This window comes from Silene latifolia, chromosome 8 (assembly GCF_048544455.1).
Source record: "Silene latifolia isolate original U9 population chromosome 8, ASM4854445v1, whole genome shotgun sequence".
NCBI lineage: Eukaryota > Viridiplantae > Streptophyta > Magnoliopsida > Caryophyllales > Caryophyllaceae > Silene > Silene latifolia.
The window spans coordinates 26523329-26537543 of NC_133533.1; the positions used below are offsets into that span (position 1 = coordinate 26523329).

General features: G+C 38.1%; 2 protein-coding genes across 2 annotated transcripts; both read left to right on the forward strand.

Annotated features, from left to right (window-relative positions):
- The first annotated feature begins 7710 nt into the window (after positions 1–7710).
- LOC141594893 (uncharacterized) lies at positions 7711–8214 on the forward strand. Its single transcript, XM_074414877.1, has one exon. The coding sequence runs from the start codon at positions 7711–7713 to the stop codon at positions 8212–8214; it is 504 nt and encodes a 167-aa protein (XP_074270978.1).
- A 5040-nt stretch (positions 8215–13254) lies between these two features.
- LOC141594894 (protein FAR1-RELATED SEQUENCE 5-like) lies at positions 13255–14007 on the forward strand. The gene has a single exon (XM_074414878.1). It carries the CDS (start codon positions 13255–13257, stop codon positions 14005–14007), a length of 753 nt encoding a protein of 250 aa, XP_074270979.1.
- Positions 14008–14215: the final 208 nt, after the last annotated feature.

Below are 14215 nucleotides of genomic sequence, written 5' to 3' on the forward strand. Positions count from 1 at the left end.
ACACGTACCCTCACCCCTTACTCAAGATCTATGGTTTGTGGATCCGTCTAAATACCATTGGATTACGAGAGTCATTCAAATCGAGTGATATAGGGTACAAGTCTTTATCTTTAATCACTCGTAGTCGATTGGCTTTATGCTTTTCGATGAAAGGTGTAAAGTTGACTTGAACGGTTCCAAGTTCCCAAAAAACTTGGTGGCGACTCTAATTTGTCTTAATTCGATTCGAAAGAACCTCGAGTCGATTATGCCTAGTGTGGATCCCGCGGACGCAGTTCCCGCGGGCGTTATCCACACCGCCAGAGAACAGTTGATGTACCATTGCGAGGCGGGGACCGGTCAAGGTCGTTCCAAATCCCTTGCACATGCAAACTTATCAATTTGTTGGGAATGGATGCGACCAACATTTTTCGCTTGTAAAGAGCCACGTGATTTTGTGGATCCGTGGTTCCATCATAGACCCTCATGGATGGAATTGTAAATTTCTTTGGTAGGTCTACTTTGGCTATTTCGCCTATGAAGGGTGAATCAGCATCGCTGTCAGGGGCAGCTTCTTCCATGCTGGCAGGTACTCCTGGTATCTTGTCGAATTTTTCATTGAGTTTCTTGATCTCTTGAACTCATCGCCATCATGATGGCCGCAGATTCATCAGGTTTCTCTTGATCATCGTTTTTTGGCTCATCGTCACCATCTACGTTAATGGCTTTGGGGATATTTGGGCTCCCAAAACTGGAAAAATCAATGTTTTTGATGATTGATGAGAATGGGGTTCCTGGTTGAAATCTAGAGCCTGCCCCTTGGGTTTTTTCCAATTTTTGCTTGGTGACTCGATTCTTTCGTTCTGCAGGATTTTACGCTTGATTTGGGCCACTTTTTTTCTTTCGGGCTTTCCAACTCGGGGATTTTTGGAGAGTCGCACTCATTGTTCTTCAACGGTGGGTTGGGCCATTTTTGTAGGTTTTTAAATTTTTGTAGGATAAGAAAAAAGGATTAAAGAGCTAGATGCCCCACGGTGGGCGCCAATTGTTTTGTGTGGATTTTGCGCAGGGCAAAATCAGGTCAGGGTGATATTGTGCAGGGTTAACTAGCTCTAATTAGATTACTGATCAGGTCGTCAGGATACGATATTGAGCTATAAGTAGAATAACAAAAATAACAAGACAAACAATTTTGTACGTGGAAAACCCTTGAATGGGAAAAAACCATGGGCACCAAGCCAAAAGAGGATTTCACTATATGATTTGGGAGTATAATGGTATGATAACAACAATGCTTGTATTTCTCTAAGTAATGTGTTTATATCTTCTTGCGTATGAATGATGTGTCTCCAATATCTTCAAAGTGTCTCTTATATAGCTTTACTATCTTGAACGGCTGTATGATCAAGCATTGAAGGCTGAATATTCTCCATAATTGCTGGTAATAACTGCTGAATATTTCCCTCTTAATTACCGTATTTATTGCATAATCTTCATACTTAATGCTGCGTATTTATTTCCATTAATATACGCGGATATGGTCAAATATTTTCCTGATATTTGGACCGTTGTCCTCTCCATGGCCTGGCGCCTATCTTCATGTGCCCTGAGAGCCTGGCACCCTGAGATCCTGGCAGTCAGGTTTAGATGAAATGCTGATCAGGGTGGTCTGCAGATTTCCAGGCCTAACAGTAATCATTATCTAAGGATGGAGGTAATGATTACATGGTGTTGGGCATTGTTTATTTGTACGTAAGTATGGTGTTGAGGGGCTGCTCCTCGCTTGCTTGCTTCCCCTTTGTTGTACGTCGTTGTGTGTGTTTTTGTGTGGATGAATATGGATCCTTTCTCTTGTTTATCTTCCTTGTATTTATAGTGAATAAACCCTAGTGGGTTTATTAGGGTTCCCCACTTAATTGCCTTATTCCTCAAGGTAGAGTTTGGACTTTCCTTATTCAGAATATGGCAATAATTAGGATTTCCTTACTTTACCCGAGACCTTATTAGTATCTTAGTTCAAGCCGAACTCTTCTTCACCTGCTGTCCCTCCCCGAATTATTCTGCTTCCAGGCCTGCCTCTCTGGCTCGGTCCATGGGCCCGACTCCCCATGTATGTCAGGGTCCATTACTCATTAATTACCCACTTATCTCGTGTCACGTAGACCAGGCAAAATACGGTAATTTTGGCCCTAACAAGACCCCAGACTCCAGGCGAGGGAATGTACACTACAGATCCTAACTTGAATTTGGAAAAGCCTTTTACCGTTTAAAAAACTGATAATACTGAAATTAATTAGGAAAGTACTATTGATAGTAGGTTTAGGAATTTTTTTTTTTGGGTACATACTAAGTTTAGGAATTAGATATATAATAATAATAATAATATAATATACTTCTACTTAAATAGGTAATATTGTATTTACTATAAATAAGACAATCATGTATGTATCAAACACAAAAAAAATTACAGAAAAAAAAAAAAACTATCAACAAGAGATAACGATGATCGTCAGGTACATCAATTCAAAGCTACTGGAGCTCAACCACAATTACAAAAATTATTATTCTCGGGCAATTATTTTGAATAACTCTACCAACGCCGACAATGAACCTTGTGCTCGGGAACAATGATGGTGACTAGCTCCTACGTCTACCACCGTGAGCTCGACTACATTAAACACGTGGTTGGACTCGAATCAAGCTCATACATAGATCATCGAGGACATATAGCTAAAGATTTAGAAGGTCTTGTATGGAAAGTGGTTGTGATTAATTCTAAAAACTTTAATGCTCATTCAGGTTCGTACAACACTATATTTATACGTTCCAACGTCATTGATCGTTGCTCTGATGAGGAATTGGCCTTTATTATTGGGCACGAGGTTCGTATACTATCTATCTATCTATCAAAACTACTTACTCCATACATATGACCCTATCGATTACTTTTTTTTTTCGTTTTTATTCTTTTAATCATATAATGTAAATAAATGAATAATAATAATTCGAAGTATATATTTCAGATGGGACATGCCGTGGGGCGACACGAAGAGTATGTAGAGATGTGGAATCCTCTAAAACGTATTATAAAAGAAGCGGTTATGCTAATCGCATTTCTTTTTTCTTCGGAACCATGTCCTACTGATCACGAGGAAGAGATCAAACTTAAGCAGAGTATCAACAACCTCCATCGCAAAAAGGTTTATATATTATTTAACACTTAACTGACTTAAGTACTTAACGGAAAGAAATAAAGTTCCCTCTAGGGTTTCTGCTCTTGGGAGGGTTGTCTCGTTCTAGGATTTCCGCATAGGGTTTTTCCTTGTTTTCAGCAAGGTTTTTACCCTAATTTTCTGTCCTTTCCAATCATTTGTGTATCGCTTTTTTTTACGTTTATGGTCTCATCTATGGATATACCAGTTAAAAATTATGAAATTAATCTCAATCAACCCAACGAGAATCACAACGAGATGGAGAATCAGGAAGCCAATAATGTGGAATGGATACTTGATGAGGAAAATGGTCTAGATATGACGAGTCTGTGTGTGGTGGGTAGGCTGTGGACGGAACGCCATGTGAATCTAAAAGCCTTGGTGGAAACGATGATGACGGCGTGGAAGCCTAGCGGTGGTGTAACTGGAGAGGTCCTTGACAAAAAGAAGAAGATTTTCATTTTCCACTTTAACGAAGAAGAAGACAAGGTGCGAGTGTTAAACGAACAACCATGGCACTTTGAGCAACATGTATTCGTCTTGCACGATCTGAAAGGAGATGCAAATCCTATAGAGGTACCTCTCTTTTTCACACCTTTTTGGGTACGTTTATATGGACTTCCCATAAATGGTAGATTAAACATTGAAAATGCAAGGAGCCTGGGCAATAAAATAGGAGCTTTTGTGGCAGTTGACAACACTGTGAATCCATCAATTAATAGATCGATGCGACTGAGGATTCTACTAGATGCGAGGAAGCCACTAATGGATTCAATGAATATTGTGGTTCATGGGGGAAAACAGTGGAGCATTAAAATCCGATATGAAAAGCTCCCTCTTTTTTGCTACTCTTGTGGCCGATTTGGGCACGGGGAGAAAGACTGCTCTCAAAGGGATGGGTCGACAAGGGAGACTCGTAAATTTGGAGATTGGCCCATTGCGTCTCCCTGGAAGAAAGTAGGGTTAGGGGAGAGGAAGCCAACATGTGAAAACAAGAGCTGTGCCAAGGCTTTATTTAGGGAGGGAGAGGAGCATAAGAATGAGAAGGAGACGAGGGAGCTTGAGAGGATGGTAGAGCTGCATAGGGACATATCGGTTAAAGACGATGACAGGGATACAAACAGTAAGATGAGGACTAAGCAGAAATTTAATAAGGATATGGAGGTGACCTTGAGGGCTTCAAATGAATCAAGTAGGAGCAGCTCCAATTCTCAACATCATGTTAATGATGTGGAGCCGAATAGTAACATGAGTCAGAGGCGCTTCATAAGGGCAAAAAAATACAATAAGGGGGTGAGCAAGGATTTTAATAGCTGCCAACCCTCTCTGGGGCAACAAGGTGTGAAGAGAAAGGGACAAGACGATGAGAATGGGGGCACTGGTTCTGTGATGAAGAGACAGTGTAATGGAACAATGAATGCAGAACAAACTTCTCAAGTAGCAGACTCCGGCAGAGATTGGAGCCGCGAACAATAATGAAAATCTTAAGTTGGAACTGTCGAGGGTTGGGCAATCCCTCGACGGTTGGGGCCCTCCTAGATTGGTGTTGGAGGGAGTGCCCAAACATCGTCTTTCTCATGGAGACGATGATTAGTAAGAGGGACCTAGAGAAAATTCGTAGTAGATGTGGTTTTGTTACTGGCCTTTGTTTTGGTAGTCGTGGTACCTCGGGGGGAATGGGTTTTTGGTAGCGAGATGTCGATGCTCAACTTGTGTGTCTTATGACTTACATCATGTGGCTGTTAAAATTGAGGAAAATAATAATGGTAAGAAGTGGAAAGTTGTAGGTGTGTATGGCTGGCCAGAAACGGCCAATAAATATAAGACTTGGGATATGATGAGGAGCCTAAGACAAGAAAATGATACACGGATGCTTTTGTTTGGTGATTTTAATGAAATTTTATATGAAACTGAGAAGGAGGGTGGAGGACGTAGACAAGAGAGACAAATGGAAGCATTTAGAAATACGCTCGATGACTGTGCTCTACATGCCCTGGGCTATATTGGTAACAAGTTCACGTGGAAAAGGGGTAATGAAGAAGGCAGGATCATCCGAGAACGCCTTGATAGGGCGGTAGCTAGTTCGGAATGGGATGAGCTATACCCTTTTGCAAAGGTAATTAATTTTCCTATTTGTTACTCAGACCATGCTGCAATTTTAATTCGTGAGGCTCCACCTCAACAAGCTAGCTATAGGGAAAAACCCTTCAAATTCGAGCCTTTTTTGCTTTCGGACCCGGAATGCAGAACGGTGGTTGAAGATGCTTGGGGAAGTACGAATAATATTTCAATTGACAAGAAGATTAAAGCTTGTACCCGTAAGCTTGCAAAGTGGGCTAAGACTAATTAAGTTTGGTGACTTAAAAAACCGACTCAAGGACAAGGAAATTGAGTTATCTGTATGGAAGTGAAAAGCTCCTTCTGCGGATATGTTAAGTCATTGTAAATCAATCTCCCAAGAGCTTGACCTCCTACAAAAACATAGAAACATACTGGTATACGAGGTCGAGAAAATTCGAACTTCGGGAAGGAGATAAAAACACATCGTATTTTCACCATAAGGCTAAACAAAGGAGGAAAAGAAATTACATAAAAGGACTGGAGGATGATAATGGAGTATGGTATTCAAATGAAGAAGACGTTGCACGGGTTGTGATATCATATTACCAGGAACTTTTTGCGACAAGTAACCCGACAGGGATGGAGGTTGTACTGAATTGCGTGGACAGGGTAATAAGCAGGGAGATAAACTAGGCTTTAGACCCACCCATTGGTGAGGAGGAAGTTAAGACGACGCTATTCTATATGCACCCTAACAAAGCGCCAGGACCTAATGGTCTTCATGCGGTGTTTTACCAAAGACATTGGGATATAGTCGGGGGTGTTGTGGTTAATTTTGTTCGAGAATGGTAGAATGGACAACTGAATGCAAGGGAGCTCAATGTTACATCGGGGGTTTTAATTCCAAAATGCAAGGAGCCAAGGAAAATTACCGAATATCGCCCTATTAGCCTTTGTAATGTTATATATAAAATTATTTCAAAGGTATTGGCTAACAGGCTCAAGTGTTTTTTAGATGATATCATTACGGAGAATCAGAGTGCTTTCACCCCCGGGGTGATTGATAACTGATAACGCTCTTATAGCTTTTGAAACTTTTCACGAGATAAAACGTAAAGGGGAGGGGCGTACAGGTACTTTTGCCTTAAAGCTTGATATGATTAAGGCGTACGATTGAGTCGAGTGGCCTTTTTTGGAGAGAGTTATGATGAAGATGGGCTTCTCCTTGCAATGGATTGAACGTATTATGAGGTGTGTAACTTCTGTGTCTCATTCTTTTCTTGTAAATGGAAAGAAAACAGAAACAATTAATCCTGGGAGGGGTTAGCGACACGGTGACTCGATTTCGCCATACTTATTTCTCTTGTGTGCTGATGCTTTTTCTATTATGCTTAGAAGGGCGGCTGAGGATGGTCGGATACATGGTGCTCGAGTGGCCAGAAATGCACCTAGAATCTCACACCTATTTTTTGCTGATGACAGTATACTCTTTGCTAGAGCCAATGTAAAGGAATGCTCGGAAGTAGCTGAAATAATCAGCCATTATGAACGAGCATCGGGACAGCAAATTAATTATAATAAATCTGAAATCGTTTTTAGCAAAAAAAAGTAGAGGCAAGAATCAGAGAGCAGATTAAGAGAATTTTGGGTGTTAGAGAGGTGGATAAACATGAGAAATATCGTGGAATTCCTACTGTCATTGGTCGATCGAAAAAGGCTATCTTTGCTTGCTTAAAACATAGGATATGGAAAAAAACACAAGGATGGAAAGAAAAATTATTGTCCATGCCCGGTAAAGAAGTGCTCATCAAATCAGTTGCACAAGCCATCCCGACTTACCTTATCAGCTTATTCCAATTACCGGAAGGAATTATTGAGGAGATACAAGCGGTCATTGCTCGGTTTTGGTGGGGGTCATCAGATGCAAAAAAGAAAATTCATTGGATGTCTTGGGACAAATTATGTCAACCAAAAGCCACATGAGGGTTGGGTTTCCGCGATATTCGAACGTTCAATCAAGCGCTGCTTGCCAAACAAGTGTGGAGATTGTGGAGTAAGCCGGAGTCCCTTGTAGCTCGTGTGTTTCGAGCAAGGTATTATAAACATGATAACATCCTGGACTCGAGGCTTGGGTACTGACCGAGCTATGCTTGGCGGAGTATGAGGGGATCGAAGAGTCTTTTGTGGGAGGGCTTAAAATGGCGTGTGAGGAGTGGTCGTGATATTAAGGTGTTCGAAGACTCTTGGCTGCCAGGTGAATCATCACTTTGTATCCCTACGCCAAAAGGAGGTGATGATCTCTCACTTCGGGTTATAGATGGTATTGACCTGATTAACTGTTGTTGCCGAGAAGACGTACTACTAAGTGTGATGGAGGATAGCGATATAAGACGGGTCCTGCAATTGCCGCTTAGTTGTAGAATGCCAGACGATTTACTATACCGGTGGCCTAGTAAGGATGGAGTTTTTCACGGTCAAATCTGCATATTGGTTGGGTATGAGGGGTCGTATTGGCCAGCAAGGGGATCTATGGAGGCAAATATGGACCCTGAATGCACCACCAAAGCTCTGCCACTTCGCATGGAGGGCGTGTAATAATACTCTCGCGGTTCGAGCATACTTGTGGAGGCGTCATATCATCGATGATGCATCGTGTGCTGTATGTGGGGCTGCTATAGAAGATGTTGTCCATGCTTTACTGGAGTGTAATACAATTCAAGAAGTGTGGAATGGATTTAAATATATGGATATAATTAATAATGCTATTGGAAACGATGGCCAAAGGAATTTAGATACCATTCTACAGCTTTTCGATGCGCAGGAAAAGTGCGATTTTTTGGTTCGAGCATGGGCAACATGGATAGTACGTAACTCTCATTATTTTGAGGAAAGTCCAGCTCTGCCCTTACAGGTGGTTGTGGGTTTTTTAAGGCTCGTTGATGATTACCGTACTTATGCTTAAATGGTTTTTATTGGTGAACGAGGACCAATTGAACCGCTGAGAGCCTATTGGACGCCTCCACCGTCCCATATTATTAAACTGAATGTAGATGTTGCCATTTTTGGAGGGAGAAGTGTTGGGCTAGGAATGGTGGGGCGAAACAGTGAAGGCAAGGTGGTGATTATGGCTAGTTGCAGGGTTGTAGCGGAGTGGGAACCGAGCATAGCTGAGAGCATGGCAGCGAGATATGGGATACTAATGGCCAGAAGCATGGGTGTTGAACGCTTAATCCTTGAAAGTGATTCGGTGAACGTGGTTAAAGCAATCGTCAATCGAAAAACCAGTTTAGATCCCAGTGGATTGCTGGTAGATGATATTTTGGATTTATTTCAATTATTTACTGTCGTTGATTGTATGCATGTGAAACGGGAGGGCAATACCGTAGCTCATAGTGTGGCAAGATTATGTAAATCGCTAGGAGAAGAAATTGTATGCTCCTCAGATTTTCCGCTAGCGATCTTGGCGTTAGCGGATCTTGACTTAAAATAATAATACCCTCCCTGTTTTCTCTCAAAAAAACTGACTTAAGTACTTCGCTCTATATTAAATTGATTTGAGTTTATCTCTCTTATTTAAAACATGCTAATATCATTTTTAATTTAATAAAATTATTTTGTGAATTCAGGAACGAATATGATGCGGATCACATAGGGATGATGATGATGGCTTCAGCCGGATATGACCCTCGAGGAGCACCAATATTTTTATCCAAAAATATATCCTTGTTTTAAGGTGGCGCTGATCATCCAAGACATTTCTAAAAGAGTTGCGTATCTAAAAAACCCAAAAAGAATGAAGAAAGCTATGAGTTTGTATAAAAATGTGAAATCATTCAAATTAATCACGAATTTAGTTGAAAATTGAAATTCACTCTCATCATCCTATGCTATGGTAAAGAGGATGAGTTGTCTTTATTTTATATTATAAAGAATTTGAGTATTCTTTGTAAAAACAAGTTGAGATATTTACTTCTTTTATTTGTATTAGAATATTTAAATATTCCTTGTCCATATTGTTATAAATTAGCTTTGTAAAAACAAGTTGAGGTATGGAAAATCATCATCAAAAATTGTCAAATCCCGACTTTTGACAATCTTTGATGATGATTGTCAAAAGATTGTTATGTCGTCATAGAGAGAGCCTAAAGGATTGTGAGCACGATATAACACTCTTTAAGAAAATTGAATTATTTACTCCGAAGTCCCCAATTTCTTTGCCCATGCAACATTGATGGGTTATCAGGGTTAATTTAAGTTTTGACGGATACAGTTATCACTCTAACTAATTTCGATGAAATAACATGACAAATTTTATATCTTATGTATACTCCATATTTTGTTTTCGGAAGTTAATGAGGGTTAGAGTCAACATTAGTTATTACTAAAATCAAAATCAAATAATTTGGCCTAAAGCCTAAAGAACATATAAGCATCCAAGAAGATTATTAAATCACCTTTTTTTTTTTTGGAAATACATGTTATGGTGGGACCTGTTAGTGTGTAATATATTTATTTTTTCAGAATTCTGGCTATAATTTCGTCTTAGAACAAATACTATGAAATAATTTTACATTCCGAGTAAATGAAATTAATAGCATATAAGCGGAATGAATTACAAATCGGAATAATGAAACTAATTACAAATAAATGAATTACATAATTTCAAAAAAAAAGTAAATAATAATAAAATTACATAATTACGAGAAAGAATTACATTTAATTACGGGATTGAATTACATATAATGCGAATAAATTACATGCATAATTTTTAAAAATTAGATAATACGATATATTTTTAAAAAAAAATATATCCTTTGTTATTTCCTCTTCAACCATTGCATGTGAACACGTAGTTGTAACAAGTTTAAACATTAATTATGTAAATCGCTGATTTAGACCAACTAGATAAGTACAATAGAAATGCAAAAAAAAAAAAAAAAAAAAAATACATCCAAAAACATTAATATCGGCCCAAATACATACTCGTGCAATTTTACACGAGTTTAAAACTGGTTAGTATATATAGTGAAATTGTTATAAGGTAATACGGAATATAATGGGTATTTAGCCCTTTGGGTGAGTAATGAGTTGTAGTATTGCCCGGTTTCAGTTTTATTCAATTCATGGATTATACAACCAGATGTATATGTTGTACGGTGTAGAATTTGAGCTTTGTGTCAAAGTATCCGAGCTTTATATTAAAAAATATGAGTTTTATTAGAAAATATTGAGTACATTCATTTACACATTAAAAAACATGAAATTTAAATTAGCTCAGAAAAAATACACGAAAGCTCGAATTCTTATACTTGATTGTACCATGTTTATGGTACAACTGGATGTATAATCCTATTTGTGAGTTTTATTTGGTGTTGGCCATTTCTGATTTTTTTCCACTATCTTGAATTTTCATTGACTTTAAAATTCTACTTAAATTTTTCATTGACTTTAAATTCTACTTCTTCTGTTTCGGTCATTTTTTACTCATTCGGTAAAAATAAAATAACAAATTTAAAAACAAATCAAGAGGAAAAAATTTCAAATCTACACTAATTTATCAAAAATAATAAATTGGACAATTTCAATTGCATGGGATAATGATGATAGAATTTCAAACAAAAACATGTATGTATCAACGAAACATTTATAATAATAATAATCATTTACTTAAAAAAAAAAAAAAAAAAAAGGAAAATTGGACTAAACATGGGAAATTCACATCTAAAGACTTGACCCGTCTTAAACTTGAGATAGATAGTATCGTCTTAAATAAAAATTTGTATATTCTTATAATGTCGAGCTAATGCGTTGTTTTTATTTAAGTCTAAGTTAAGCGTATAATTTTTCTCTACTTTCGATATAGCTGTAATACTAGAATTATATTTTAATTAACATATTCACCTTCTTTTTTATTTTTCAATTGTAATTTAAAAAATTTAACCCGTGCATTTTATTTGCACGGGGTAAAACTAGTTTGGAGTAAAGCCTAAAGGACATATAAGCATCCAAGAAGATTATTAAGAGGGGCCGGTACTTATATAGAACCCACTTTGGGGTAAAGCATCCAAGAAGATAATGGTTAGAGTATTTTTGTTTTCGGAAGTTAATGATGGTTAGAGTCAACTAGTTATTATTACTAAAATCAAAATCAAATAATTTGGGGTAAAGCCTAAAGGCTAAAGGACATATATAAGCATCCAAGAAGATTATTAAAGGGTACTTATATAGAACCCACTTGGAAACACACCAAGCATTCTAAGATGCCACTGATCCTCAGGCTGTGTAACCGAGATGAAGGGAGCAATTCCATGAATAACTCTCGGTTTACTAGTCTTTCAAGGTTCCTTTAATTGCTTATAATAAATTGATGTTATTGTAAACGGTTTTTATTGCTGTGGTTAAGATTATATTCTCAATTTACGTTTATTACATATTTTACAAAATTACTAAAGATCGCCCCTAAAATACTCATCTCGCCCCTAAAGTTCATTTCTTTTTCCAAGTTTGCCCTTCTCTCTACTTTAACTCTCTAAAATTTGTTTTTTTTCGGAAAATTTTAAATGAGTGACGGAAATCCTTTTTTTAATTATCTCTTTAATTCGTACAATAATGATAATTCGTACAATAATGGTGGAAATCGATTTCAAAACGATTGGAATGCCGAACAACATTATCGGTATAACGATCAACATTATAGTTACGGTAACGGTGAAGGTAGTGGTTATGGAGACGGTAGAAACACGGGAAATTACGAGGAAGCTGAAAATACGCAAGACAATGAAAACACGCAAGACAATGAGGTATTATACGCATTTTCGTACTTGGTAATTTTTTTTTTTTGGATACGCGTTTTCGATTTTCCAGAAATTATGTTTTCGGGTGAGATTCACGAAAGTACCCAGGAACAATCGTGTAAAATACACGAAATTACCCAGGCTAATTCGTGTAAATTACACGAAATGGCCCAGGCTCATTCGTGTAAACTACACGAAATGGCCCAGGCTGTCTTGTGTGATTTACACGAAATGGCCCAGGTTATTTCATGCAGTTCACACGAATGGTCCCAGGCTGTTTCGTGTATTTCACACGAATGGACCATTTTTTTTTATACGTTTTTGTGTTTTTTTTTTTTAAATAAAAATACGGTTAGTGGATTTAATTAGGAAAATTATGAAGATCCCGGTGAAGAGAATGTTGATTACGGTGATATGTTTGTATTTGAGCATCCGTTTAACACATTTGAAGAAGCATTTGATCGTTGTGATGAAGTTGCATATGGGTTAGGTTTTCATTTGGTAAAGGCTAAGTATCACATGGAAAAGAGTCCTCCGTATAAAATAGTGAAATGTGAGCGATACGGAGCTTATAATAGCAAGGCTAAGGATCCCTTGAAACCGCAAAGAAAATCTAAGACCAAAAAATTTATGTGTCTATTTGCATTAAGAATGATTTGAGTGATTTTAGCCAACTGCAACCTTTCCAAGTCCTTGATATCTTTACCTTCACAAGATGATTTAGATTCTTCTTGGTTGAACCTTCGGCTTGGTAATAGGTGTAAGCTCATTGGTATTGATTATAATTGTGTTCAGACTAATATTTTTGTGGATGCTGCTTGGAGGGAGGATAATAATACTGGATTGGGGTGGTTCATAAAATTTGCGGATTCCAGTTCGTATTCATGTTCGAAGAATGGGATTTTCTGTATCTCACCCGATCAAGCGGAAGCTTCTGCTATCTTCGAAGCTCTAAAGTGGGCGTTGAAGGAAAAAATCCTCCATGTTACCATCTTCTTCGACTGTTTGCAGGTGTTTATGCAAATCATGGACAGCTCCAAACGCTGTCTAAACACGAGAGTTGTTATCGCTGATATCCTGAATTTATGTTGTCTATTTCATTGCATTTCCTTCTGTTTTATTCCTAGGAAATTTAATAGTATGGCTCATAAACTAGCTCAAAGAGCTATTATTATGTAACCTCAAACTTGCCAATTGTCAAAAAAAAAATGATAAAAAAAGGTGAAGGTGTGTGGGTTGTTGTTCCGAAGTGCGGGGTTCACAATCACAAGTTTGGAAAGTTTCTAGAAGGTCATAGGCGTAGAGCGAAATTTACTGAAGAACAGAAAGAATTGATTAAGCAATATCGACAGTCTCGTGTGAAACCGGGGATGGTTAGACACGCTTTTACGCTTCGGTATCCTGATCAACCGCCTCCGATTCTGAAACAAATTTATAATGAGAATGCCCGATTGAGTGCGAAGGATAGAGATGGGAGAAATAGTGTGCAATATATGTTGCATTTAGCGAACCAAGTTAACTACCTTAGTGAGTGCATCAAACATCCTAAAACAAAAAAACTTACACATGCTTGGTTTACTCATCCAGAGGCGGTGCAAATGTTTAAAGTGTGGCCAAATGTTATTCTAATCGACTCCACCTACAAGACAAATAAATACAGTCTTATATTGGTTCAATGTGTAGGCGTCACACCCGTTGGAAAAAGTTTTTTGATAGGTTACGCGTTAATTGCGAATGAGGGTAAAGAAGGGTATAAGTGGGTTTTGAGAAGGTTAGAGTCATTGTTGGAACCAGGTGTGAGGCCAACAGTCATAGTTAGGGATCACGAGCGTGGTCTAATTGCTGCACTTCCTGCTGTATTTTGTACTTCCCATCATTTTTGTGCTTATTTCACGTATACACCGCAATTGAGGCTAGAGCAAAGAACATGGAGAGGAATGGTAATTTTGGGAAAGCATTAGCACACGGCGCTTGGAAGAAAGTTGTTGAAGCTAAAACATTTGATGAATGTACCATGGAGTGGAATGAGTTGCGGAAAAAATATTGTTGTCATCTTGCACTTATCAGTTATCTTGAGTTGACTTGGTGGCATAAAATCCATATGTTTGGCAAATGCTTTACTAATTTGGTGCTTCATTTTGGTAACACAACTACGTCTAGAGTTGAGTC